General features: G+C 35.3%; 2 protein-coding genes across 3 annotated transcripts in view; both read right to left on the bottom strand.

The window, feature by feature from the left end:
- Positions 1 to 3,687, bottom strand: part of LOC134750473 (lateral signaling target protein 2 homolog) — a 45,574-nt gene extending 41,887 nt beyond the window's left edge. The window contains exon 1 of the mRNA XM_063685637.1: positions 3,472 to 3,687. Coding sequence (XP_063541707.1) covers positions 3,472 to 3,534 — 63 coding nt within the window. The 5' untranslated portion in view covers positions 3,535 to 3,687. The remainder of the gene's footprint in view (positions 1 to 3,471) is intronic.
- Positions 1 to 13,355, bottom strand: part of LOC134750524 (BTB/POZ domain-containing protein KCTD9) — a 512,667-nt gene that overhangs the window by 300,084 nt on the left and 199,228 nt on the right. The window lies entirely within an intron of this gene.

The raw sequence follows: 13,355 nt of genomic DNA, 5'->3' as shown, positions 1-13,355 counted from the left end.
TAAAAAGTTATACAAGTTGCATTTCTTATTATTATAGTACGAGTAGATAGCATCAAAATAACGAGGTCTTACGGAAAAAAATGTATGTCGCTTTTACTGCTGGTTTGCGGTGATGTAGATGTGATATAGTTGCTGTTTTTTTTTTTGACGCACGGTTTGAATAGAGTCGGTAGTTGTAATATTCTTTTAATGGTCCTTATTTTTTTTATATCGAATTTAAACCTTTAAAAAAAATACACAGCCACCTACAACTACAAGGCATATTGCAATGCGCTTATGAACATCAAGTAAAGCTACGCCGGCTCTAACCCTTACACCACGGACCCGCGAAGATTTAAATCCTCCTAAATTTTAATTTAGTTTTCTAAAGGGGCCTACGATATCAGCCTGTCAGTTAGAACAAGAATTTGACAGTTCCGAACAACTGACAAGCCGATATCGTCCGGCGGACTGGCAATCAGTGGGCCCCTTTAGTCAAAATGAAAAACTTTTTGAACACTTTATCTGATTGATCTGATTGATCAAAATATTCAAAATGTATGCTGGAAAAGTCAATATTTTTAGGGTTCCGTACCCAAAGGGTAAAAACGGGACCCTATTACTAAGACTCCGACTAAGACGACAGCTATCTGTCTATCTGTCCGTCTGTCACCAGGCTTTATCTCATGAACCGTGATAGCTAGACAGTTAAAATTTTCACAGATTTCTGTTGCCGCTATATCAACAAATACTAAAAACAGAATAAAATAAATATTTAAGTGGGGCTCCCATACAACAAACGTGACTTTTTTGCCGTTTTTTGCGTAATGGTACGGAACCCTTCGTGCGCGAGTCCGACTCGCACTTGGCCGGTTTTGTTTTTACACCTAAGTAGGTCATAAAAGGCTGTTTAAATTTCATATTGACATTGCCGCAATGTGGTTAAGCTAACTGGAGCACTATTTGCGGTTATTTGCTTGTATAGAGTATAATAACACTTGTTACCTACTTAATGCAGCATTCCACAAAAGGTCTACTTTTTGGAGAATGTGACCTGTATGGAAACGAACTTAATAACCTGCAGAAATCTGTATTATATAGTGTTGAATTAAAAGCTAAGTTATCAAACATTATCATGCCAAATATCGGCTTTACCGCTTTATAAGAAGTGGTAAAATTTAGTGTGACATAACCAACACTTTTCTGGAACGCTCCTATTATAGTAAAACCCGCTTAAGATTCCGATGGAAGCACGTCAAAAACACATCTTAAGCGAGAACACATAAATCATGAAAAAATGTATGAAACAAGTTGCAAGGACAATTGGAAAAGACATATTTATTTATTTATTGTTTATTAAGAAACAAACGGTTGTATACATTTACAGTTAAGTAGAAATACATGATAATATTTTTAAAAGTATTAGGTGGGAGATCATGTATTTTGTATCAAAGTCGAAGGAAAACAGCAGAGAGGAAGGTGTCAAATGTGCTTAACACATAAAGGTATACTCGGCCAGGGGTTTGCAAACTTTTGAGCGATTAAGCCAAACACTCATGACCCTCAGCACTGAGGAGAAAAAAGCAAAGAGGAGGAGGAAGTCAATCACTGTAGAGATTACCAATTTTACAAATCTCTTAAGGGCTGCAAATGGGCGTTTTCTAAAATAAATATTGAAAACCTGATTCTTTCAAATCTGGACATTCTTGGGCTCATTCTAATCAGAATCGACAGCATTCTCCATCCTGCCATTAAAAAAAGATCCCAAAATCTCCATTCCATTACATCAAGTTTTAGTGCGAGATATTTTTTCATTAAAAAAAAAACAAGTACAGTGATATACACGCATCAGCTTTCAGTTGCTAGTGTATTAAACAATATAAATAATATAATAATTTGTATGTGCATGACGTAGTGGAATGTACAATTTTCATAAAAATTCTTGGGACATTTTTTCTTATCAAGATTGAATATGCTGGTGATTCTGAGTTGAAAGAACCCAAAAACACCAGGATCTGTGAGAATCAGGTTTTCAATATTTATTTTGGAAAACGCCCAAATTGTGTTTTCTGTGCTCTAAGAACTAAGTTTATTGGGTAGTTTTAAGAGCCATTAGTAGAGCCACATACGCTCATTAGGCACAGTTCAATTGACACTGTGCTAGGTGAAATGCATACTGAATTTTATGAGTATGCATCCAAATAAAGGCTAGAATGACCTACACCAAATAGGGTATTTGACTACTAGTCAAATCAGTTTCTTTTTTCGAACTGTTAAAACGATTTTGCTCTTATGAAACACTAGCATGTAACGTCACAATCAAATTACCTACTCTGTATAGTTTTATATGGGTTTTAAAATAAAAATTGTGTCTAAAAATAACTGCTGTGTATGTTTCTCTATTAATCTTTTGGTGCTTTATTTCATGCATGGTGTAAAATAATTTACTTTAAATACAGTCAAATACCCTATTATCCCAATGGCCAATGTTACCCTGGAGGGAGGTTGGACCTCCAGGGTGGGCCCAATGTAACTGAACTTTACAGTATACCATGACACTTTTATAACTGTCATTGAGCTGTGCATATTAATATTACTGACACAGTTCATGCTTCTGAAAACTGAAACAGATAGTGGAACATTGTATATGAGGCTTGGTCGTGGGACTATATTTTTTTATTTTATTTAATGACCTATTTACATTTAAAAATATTGAATGTTACACAGTAATTTTTGTCAATGAAAAAGAAGAGAAGTGCACAAAACACCTAATATGTAATCAAAAATAAGATTTAATTTTCAAGAGTGATAAGGATTTAGACTAATATTTCAATAGTTAATTCATAGTCACTATCTAACATTTAAGTGTAAACAAAGAATACAAACATGCCCTTTCTAATTGACTGAATCATTAACATTAACAATCTTATCTTAATTGTTCTATGCCCCCAAGTTAAATGTTTTATCAACCTGACCAAATAGCTACTAAAGTACGAAATAGGAAAACTACTAGTTTTGCATATAAAACAACAAATACAGACTTATCTGAGGTGCGAGAGTAAACAAGATTGTTAATTTATGCCAGTTGAACGCGTAATACCTGCCTAAGATCGAGAAATGGGCAGTGCAGGCGGATAATTGTGCCAGTCAAGTACCATGACGTAAGGTTTGTAAAATGCAGTTTGCAACGCCTTACGAACATTTAAATACAATCTATGTGACCCTAAAGGATGTGAAACAACCCTCAAATTTACTAACAATTAAAACAGCGGTCCATACGGATGAAATTCAAGATAAACAACAGTCTGAATCATGCCCATCTGTGACAACAAAGACTAAACATTTATATGCGATTTATTTATCTCCGTTTGTAATGCTAGCAGAAATAAAGATAAGAGTATGTTTAGTTAAGCAAAACGAATCGAGCAGCATTGTTTTTAAGGCCGTTGAGAAACACTGTAGGAATTAGGATAGAAAATTGTTTTGACATACCTTTGGTTTGTAGAACCATTTTCTGAGAGACTCCATTGGACCAGTTTTGTACAACAGCCGCATAAGCACAAATCACAACACAAACACACACATTATTAAAACTTCTTACAGCACCAAAAATCACTACACGGATGCAAAACTATTAATTTTTGCCAATATTTACGTCAAACAACATAAACGGCGGACATGTTTCCACAATTCGCGTTCACGACTCACGTTCACGTTCACTCATACAGACTAAACTGAGTGAATGACTCAATGAAATGAAATGAGAAAACATTTTTGTTTCATTCATTCACAATGCAGTTTATTTTAAAGCTAGCAACACAAACTCACTTACTGTGGCATTTTTAACGGAGTCTCAAACAGTATCGATATAGACGCGTTCAAAATAATAGTAAATTGTCACATGTTTAATGGCTTTATACTTAAGCTGCGAAAAAGGCGGGAAAATTTAAAACGTTTGCGTGTGGTAACCGCGGCCCATAAGAAAAGAAGATGACATGTTATGATAAATTCAATATGATCTGTGTAGCGAATTAGTCAATATTCAATTTATCGTAATATAATTGAATTCAATAAATATGAGAACTAATTTTAGTACAAAAGTATTTATTTATTTGTTAAACATTGGTAAATTTTACGTGATATAGTTTGAATCTTCTCAAATGATTTTTACGCCAAAGACCCTAATCTGTTAAACAAAAGTCATTGTTTCTTTTCTGTGAGCGCGTGGCTATTGTGTCCGAACGCGTGGCCATTGTGTCTCAGCGAGTGGCACGCGCTGACATAGTGGCCACGCGCTCGCATAAAAGAAACAATGACTTTTGTTCAACAGATTAGGGTCTTTGGCGTAAAAATCATTTGAGAAGATTCAAACTATACACCTGCGATGTTTCCATTGAATGCTGTCGCGAATATCGCGAATCGGCTAATAGCTGCCAACGTCATGGAGTAGATGGCGCTCGTAGTCACGTTTAAGTGAAATAACCGCTTCTAGGTTGTTGTGATTTTTAAGGGTAAAACAAGAGGGTATACGCGCGAACGACAGTAAGAAAAGGAGGTTGTGTGCGAACAAAGCTACGGCAAGAGTGATATTTGCTTTAGGATCTATTCAAGGAGTTTCTAATGGTGTTATTAGAATAATGAGGTGTCTATTGTAGATTGTGACTAACATTCATTGTGATATCAGTATTCAGAGTGTCAACAGTGATCCGAGGGAATTGTTCATGGCTAATGTAAGTGAAGTTCAATCATAATTATACGAAGGGTTTCGTCCCAAGATATTAGTAATTTAGAATTATAGAACACATTGTAGTTACGAGAAAGTGTAACCACTCATCATATGAACTTAAGGTAAACTTAGTGTGCGGAAAGGGGTCGCTATAAGGGGAGGTTGGAGGCGACTATGAAGCCCAAGTAACCAGATGGATAATCAGGTTTAACTCATGTTATACGTAGGTAACAAAGTAGGACACCAGCAATGAATTATCGTCATCTCACTAACGTCCAGGCCTCGTATAGGTATGCAGTATGTTTACATATCGTTTTTCCAGTATCAGTAAAGGCATCAGCTCATTCAGTAAAGGCATCAGCTCATTCGATAGGTTAATAAGTATAGTGAGCTTGAAGACATGGTGGAGCATGCTGGGAATTTTTATGCACTCACTGTTATCATCATCAAATGTAACGTATGTTTCTCTCTAACAGATGAAAAGTCAATTTTCTTACGCATGCACAGTCAACAATACTATTAGCTTAGCACCTTTGCATACAAATTTCTATGCAGGGGGTAGTTTTTCTCTGCAGCTGACTGTAGAATTAAAGTGCTAAATTTTTTGGCTTGTTCAGTTCAATTTAATGTTTTATTTCAGGCATGAAGCCCATAATATTTATGTAATCCTTTTCTTGCAAAAAGGCGTTAAGCAGGCGATAATGTTAGTAGTTAACCGGAACACATAGGCAATTAAGTACCTACATTTTATTAAACATTCTTGCTCTTTGATCTTTGGTATACAAGAGATTGCAAATGTCAGTAGGTATAAAAAAATATAGTTTTTAAAAAGTAAGTACCTAACAAAATACAAACACTTTCTTGGTATATTATTTAAATGCAAAATACAGTGAAACCTGGAAAACTGAGATTTCAAGGGATCTGCGAATTAGTCTCACTTTAACAGGTATTCCACTTACACAGTTTTCTCAGATATCCAGGTTGAAGAAAAAAAATGTGTCTCATTTAAAGATGGTCTCAAAAATACAGGTTGGTTCAGTAATACCTGGAGGTGAGATAATTAAATGAAACAACCGTTTTTTGTAAATATTAAACAAACAGATGTAATCTTTAGATATAGGTAATCACAAAAAGGTAACAAATCAACAAAAATAATCAAGTTTCCGTTTGTTGTACACAGAAGCGAATCACTCAAAGAAATCTGTCATTTTAGTTTGTCTTTGGGAACCATCAGCACTAAGATGTTTTCAATGCAATAAATTATATCAAATATATACTTATTTCATCGCGTGGCTAGCCACTCAAAATCGGATATTGACTGTTGTATTTCACGTATTGATGAAGGCTTAAGGCTTCGTTTCGGCATATTACAAATATGTACTCATCTCATTATGCACAATAAGCCAAAGTCCGAAATTTGCGAGTAGACTGAGAACGAAACGGAAATTTATTTTCGTCCTACATAAGTCTCAGTAAAAGAGGTTAAAACCACTCACTGTCTCAGTTATAGAGGTAATTTTGACGAAAAAATCGACAGGACCGCCCAGGTCCCACTTATTCCGGTTTCACGTAGTTTCAAAAATTCTATTTGAAATACAAAATACTAAAATGCTATCTTTAATCTTTGAAAACAATATTAATCAATCAGTTCTATAGAGTGCAAATTTGAAGTTGATTCCTCGTGGTAAGCAGTAGGATAGAATTTCAAGTTATGGTTTTGAAGTTATAAACTTTTAAAAGCATTAATTTATATTTTTAACGTTTTACAGCCAGTATTTGTTACTGGTTGATTTGATAAAAATGTTTGTTTCACCAGGGCAGAAGTTTGTTCTTAACTCACGTGCCTTGAAACCCTAGCAGCGCTCAGGATTCCACTTATTCAACCACTTGTTACGCTCGTGGTCATGTGCGACATTATTATGCAGATTCAACATTTCTATGTTATAAGAATGAGAGTGGCAAAGATTGTCACATCAGAAAAGATCATCTACATACCTACTAAAAGGTATCAGGAAGCATTCGTAATTAGACATGGTGAACGACCCTGTTATGGGCGTGGCATCAGGTTTGGTATGTTTACCATGAATCCTGTAAGACAGGTGTACATCATCAGTTTTTAAGCAATAACTTGGTAATATTTCACCTTCAACACGAGCCATGGAACAGCTCAAATCTCACATTTCATTATGTTGAAACCAGTTACTATTAAAGCAGTAGAAACTTTACACTTAATCAGCAATAATTCAATATAAACGGAAATATCAAAGAAAAAGTGAAGAAGCCCTCCAATGGCAATATTTGATAAAAGCAACTTGATTTTTCCCAAAGTTGTGAATAATCAAATTTTTCTCATATGATTGGCACCGCGCGTTACCATACCTGCTCATATTACCTAACAAATTTAAGTTGAAAAGGAAGAAATTTAGGTGTTTATTATGGTCATGTTCACACGAACATGGTTTAATTTTCATATTTATGATTGATTATGTAATTGACAAGTTTCTTTGCTTGTTTAGATTTCTTTGACAAAATCCTGCACTAAATGTTTATCATTTACGACTTTTGAATTAAAATTTGCTGGTCGATTTGTGAACCAGCATGAATCCTTTCAAACAGCGACTTTATCACCTGAGCTACAAGATTCAAATTATGCAGTTGATCAACAATTTAACCTTACTAATTACATCTGTTTAGAAATAGGGTTCCTAGTGACAATTATGACTTCTATGACCTTGCAACTTTATTTGTGACGTTGCAGGAATTAAGATCTTCATATTAAAATAATAAGAATCACTATCTCACATTCATTGTTCTGTGTAGCCAAATAGTTAATAGTATCCAATTTAAAGTTTATTTATCATGCGGGTAGTTGATATTATGACTTGGCAACTGTTGTTGCTTAGCTGGCAAACCAGTTTAGGTCTGACCTCAGATCTGGTATATTTTCTATTACTTCGGGATCTAGTTAAATTGGTGATATACAATATTTTGTGAATTAGATCGCCTAATCATGATGTTCTGTGCCAAGTTCATTCTTACCGGATTGCATGCTTTTCTATAACATGCATTGCTTGCATAATACCCGCTTCATCCAAATTATCAGCTCAGCCCTGATTTAACTAGTCGTGCGCGCAAGTGTGGTGAATTCAAAAACAAAATAAATATATTGCGCGTCTTTATATGAGACGAACGTATCATGTTTAATGTGTTAGGTATAGGAACTAGATTCAACAATATATCGTTCCTTATACTTATATGATCCGTACCTACATATTCTTTTAGAAAGAAACAAAATTTGTTTTATGTACAAATATTTATGTTTAAAACAATACAGTACAAATAAACTTCATTAAACTATGGTACACAACAGGCGGTCTTATCGTTAAAGAGCGATATCTTCCAGACAAACAAACCGGGCTATTATAATTGTATCTTTTGCGCATCCATATTTTCACTGAGCTAAACTCAGAACCATTTAGTTTAATTCGAAATTCGAATTTTACCCTTTCACCTCGTTTGAAGGACTAGAACAACTCATATCATAAGAGATGTTAATATGGAATTTCATGCCTCGATGTTGTTTGTTGTTACAGTTGTAATTGTACCTAACGAGTTGGTTTCTTTGAAGTTGGTATCATTTAGTTGTAGTAACCTGTAATGTGCCTGAGTAAAAATGCAGAAGCCAATTGAAATCAGATTACAATTTGATGTCATATGTACAATGCACATGGCTACCCAAACTCAAAGGACCAGAACCATCACTGGGACTCAATCAGAATCGCGCAGCCATTCCGACTAATGGCACCAGCAAACTGCCAAAAATGGATTTAACAGTAGTAACATAGGTACTCAATTGGCATGCATGATATTTCTGCTCTGAAAGAATAAATGGTTGAAGCATGACGCACTAATTATTTTTAAATAATATTCACTTTATGGATTGCGTTTAATCAGCGTTACATTAAGGTTCCAAAAGGTTTTCTCTTGATGTAGCACAGCACAGTATCTCGATTTATTCCCAATTAACATTCCAATCTAGAGATTGTTATAAGAGAATCAGTAATATCAACTTGGATAAAACAGTAAATGACAAAGGCAAATCTGTGGTATAAATAAGCGACCGCTAATATGTTTGCAGCGAAGCAATACACTTTACCCTAAGGTATAATGACTTCCCATTATTATTGAACCATTGATTCTTGATTCTTAGTATGGAAAGTCCATAGATTAGCGATTAGATAAAGATTAACTAAACTTCTGAATTGTGTAAAATGGAAATGAAAATATTTATTGATAACAATTGTTACATGTTGTTGTTGTTGTTGTATGTACCTATGTACATGCGATGACCCAAACGTAAAGGGTTAAAAATGCTAAACTAAATAATTATTGAGAAGGTTTCAAATGGAAGGCATACTGATTGAATGGGCTAGTGATTTCTATATTATCTGCTAAATGATTTAGATACTTCTAAGTACACAATACATACTTTAATCTAATTTAAGGTGGTAGATATTTGTTAAATGAATTGCGAGTAATACATAAATGAATTAATGTCGCCTACCCAATCGAGTATACTTGTCGTAGATGTACATAGGAGTATACGAACCTATGTAGGTATTCATAATAATTAAAGAGACGGTAGCAAGACCATGGTGGAAAAGTTTCTGAATTAGAGAGGAAATTCTCAAGTATTCGGTTATTTTAATAAACGGGATAACAGAAGGAATTCAGATAGTATTTATTTAATCGTATGGCATGTTATACATTGAGGCCAATCACAGTGTAGCCTTGAGGGTGCCAAGCCAAGCAACCAAGTCAGGTGTCAGGGTGTTCAGGTCCTCAGCAGGCTCAAGGCTCAGGCTGATTCTCAGCCTGTTCAGGCGGCGTCAGATTTTCCGTGGAATCTCAAACCCTTATGGTTTTTTAGTCGGGTCAGATATATGACTTTGCCGAAGCAGACCATTCCGCTTTCCACCTATCCGAAATGTTAAAGCTGCTCAGGCTCTCAGCTGCAGCACAGGTTCAGATAGTACCTATGTTGTATAATATTATGTTTGGAAACATTAAAAAGGACCTTTAGTGAAATTAATCTAACTAAGTAAATATTATACATTATTATTAATTATTTTACTATGCAAAAGTCTCAGACCATTAAACCTATAAAAGTATTATGATGGTACCTACCACATTGCAAACTAATTAATATGATAACGTATTTTTAACAATGATAGTAATTATTGTCTCAGTCCGTGCAAGTAGTTCTGAAATTAAATAATGGCCTAATGACAAAGATACAAGAGTAATGTTTCAGAGTATTTACCTATGTCTTACGAAAAGGAACACTAGGTATTCGATGCATGTAAAGCGAATGGTGGGGGAAGCCGAAACGATCGCAGCGCTTGATGTGGCCAAAAATGACAAGTTTGCAAGCAGTGTCAATTCCCATACTTTTCAGTTAATTTGTTCACGTTTTTTGCTTAAAAATCATATTTACGATAAAAATGGGTCACGATAGGTGTTGTGTAGTAAACTGCAATAATACTAGAGCTAGACGAAACAGTAACAGTATATTTTCAACACTTAGCTAGAAATTAGCATTTTATCTATCTCAACACAGAGTTCTGCTTAGATGTCAATACAATAGTATGGCTAATACAGTATGTACCAACATTAGGTGATTGTAATATTAGTTATAATGCCTGTTATTGAAAACCAGTCAAAAGCATACTTTTGGCACGTAGGGTTGTCTGTCGTCTTTCACAACAGACATTGTGATGCAAGTGAACATTATTTTTAACATATAATGTTTCGATTTAAACCTGTGAAGAAGGGCTATAGGTAACTTCAATTAAGTATTAAACTTTTTATGTTATAGTAAAAGGAAGATAATATTTTAATCATGGGCCAAATAAGTATTGGCGTATGAACGTGACATCAACTGTTCGCTTGTTTATCAGATTTAATCAGATTGATATATAAAATGCAGGCTGGAGCTACACATAAATCAGGATCACAATTAAAATCAGATGTCATATTACTCATATTATAAGGAAGTGCGATATCCTTCTTCATTAATTTTAATATTATAATATTGCCCTAAAATATCGTATTGTTCAGGACGTGGTAATTGTTTTATGTACGACTACTACAGCAGCAATGATCACAAGACTGATTTATCAGTATTATTCGTTGCCGTATGTGTCACTGTGAACAGTTGGACACCTGTACTGTGTGGTTCTTCACCAGTGCTCTTTAAGCCGCTCTTTCTTGGGCTCGGTGTAGGTATGCTAGCCTGTAATGTGACTTTGTCTTTAATATTATCTGTTCGCCCAACGTGTGGCCATACGTCCATCCCTACGCTTCCTTGCCATGTGGCCAGTGATTATGAGCTTCTGCAGACTACATGGTCCTGTTTTGCCTCGATAGCCGCAGAAACTAAGTACGCGATGGGTACAAACAGTGGATAACCTCGGTTTGACGTTGAGTTCATCGAAAGTTGGTGCAATTGCACTTAGTGCGTTCAAGCATTCATCGCCAGCACCACATCTCAAATGCATCTTTCCTATGATGGGTTTCAGTTTGTAATGGTCTAGGTTTCGGACATGTACTTACAGAAAGTACGAGAGAATAAGGCGTCCGCATTAGTCTTATCCTTGTTTTATGTTCTCTGTCGAGTCGTTTCACTGCAGAAATCAGAAATTATTTATATGCACTGATACAGTTTGGGGATGTTACAATACATTTGTTTTACAGTTCATGTATTTAGCTTGCATGCAAGCGTGCAAATTTAATATCAATAAAGTTACACACAATAAATCTAAATTAATATAAAATGTCAAATAGAAATACTTAATTGAAAAAGTTAACATAATGGGCATATCACAATACAATTGTATTACAATTATATAACTACTTATGACTAATTTGAATACTGCTGGTATTCGAGATACGACTGCCCATCCCAGCCATCTACAGCTTTGGCCATCTGAGCTCTTCTGGCCATGCTTTGGTCGCAGGCGCCATCGTCGCTTATTTAAAATCCCAAGTAAACCAACCTCAATTATCCTCAAGCCTCAAGAATAAAATAAAATTCTGGATCGACATTCATCAACTTCGTCTTATTTCTATTGATCCTAGGGTATGGATCTGGTCTGAATCCTGAGTATGGACTAATTACTGACATGCTTAATTTTTGAAGCAGAACCGCAAGTTATTTTCCACAGACACTTAACCTAATATAGTCATGTCATCTGCAAAACGGAGGTTATTGGTTAGCTGACCACCAACTCAGACATAGACACCACCCTCACAGCCTTCCTACTCATTATGTACACACCGATGTTAGTGAACAGTTGATCAACTATAAAAAGATAACGTGAGGTGGTCTCCTCATTTCGCTCATAACCCTGAACATTTTACTCCAGTTAAGGAAATCAAAAGCCTTTGCGAAGTCAATAAAGCACATGTCCATAAAGAGTATACAGACGCTGCGCCAAAATTGCCACACGTTGAGTATTTGCTACCGAGTTGTGATGTGAAAATTCGTGAATAAAGGAAACAAAGTGGATCAGTTTGATAGACACAGCAGTTAAAATACCGTAGTACGGGAAGTTGGCGATTATTACACTTAATTTAAGATCTGATCGATTACATCAATTAAGGAATAGGCATGTAAAGTCGTAATTAATAGGCACCTCGGATGTACAGTATATGTATTACTATTGCTATGCTGTTTCTACGGTCCTTAGCATGACTGATTATGTACACGGGGATGTAACGCAGTAAAAAAGAGTTGTTTACAGGTTTTGTAATTAATTAAAAATAATGTAGGTACTTAGTTTAAATTATTTGAGTGTAGCTTAGGTTAAATGCATTGATGGCTTTTAGACCTAATAGAGGCTGACGATTTGACTGTACCAACTTATTTAAACCAGATTATCTCACACCAGGCGAAAAATAAAAGCACCAGAAAATGATTAGAGAAATGAAAACCGCAGTTATTTTGGCCACAATAAATCAGAATGAACTGACATCACATCACTTGTTTTGGATTTGACAGTCCGAAATAACAGCCTGATTTGGCAAGTCGGTTGATAATCCTTAGCTTAGCTTAATAAAAAAAAAAAAAAGAATGTGGCTCTTGTGAGTTGTAGATAGGTTCTATTTTACATTCTGATTTGTGATCATATGAGAATAGCGTGTTTCTTCCTTGGATTGGGAGGGCTACCGGATATTAAGTAGGTACACCCAGAGATGGATATGTCAATTACTTAGGTATAATAGATAAGCGAATAGATTAAAATACTTGACATAGTAGATTACTGCCAGTAGTATTCAGTAAAGAGAAGTGGGAACTTAGGTTACATACACTTCCCGGTCGGATAAGACGGTCGCATTTGTCTGTGTAATAACTATCAGTGCTTATAAAAACGTGGGTTCAGTTCGATCACGCGGTTGACGCGGTGTTTAATAAAGTTGCAGTTGTTTAATTATACACGCAAATTATGCTGGTCATTATGTTTACGTCTGCTGTAGTAAAAGTTGTGACACTTGAAGTAGTGAAATAAGATGTTAACGATATCATAAGAGCAAAGCAGCATATTACATCACAGATGGTAGTCACAGTCTAACAACACCGATGATTGAT

This window comes from Cydia strobilella, chromosome 20 (genome assembly GCF_947568885.1).
Source record: "Cydia strobilella chromosome 20, ilCydStro3.1, whole genome shotgun sequence".
Lineage (NCBI taxonomy): Eukaryota > Metazoa > Arthropoda > Insecta > Lepidoptera > Tortricidae > Cydia > Cydia strobilella.
This window is presented reverse-complemented; position numbering and strand designations above follow the sequence as displayed.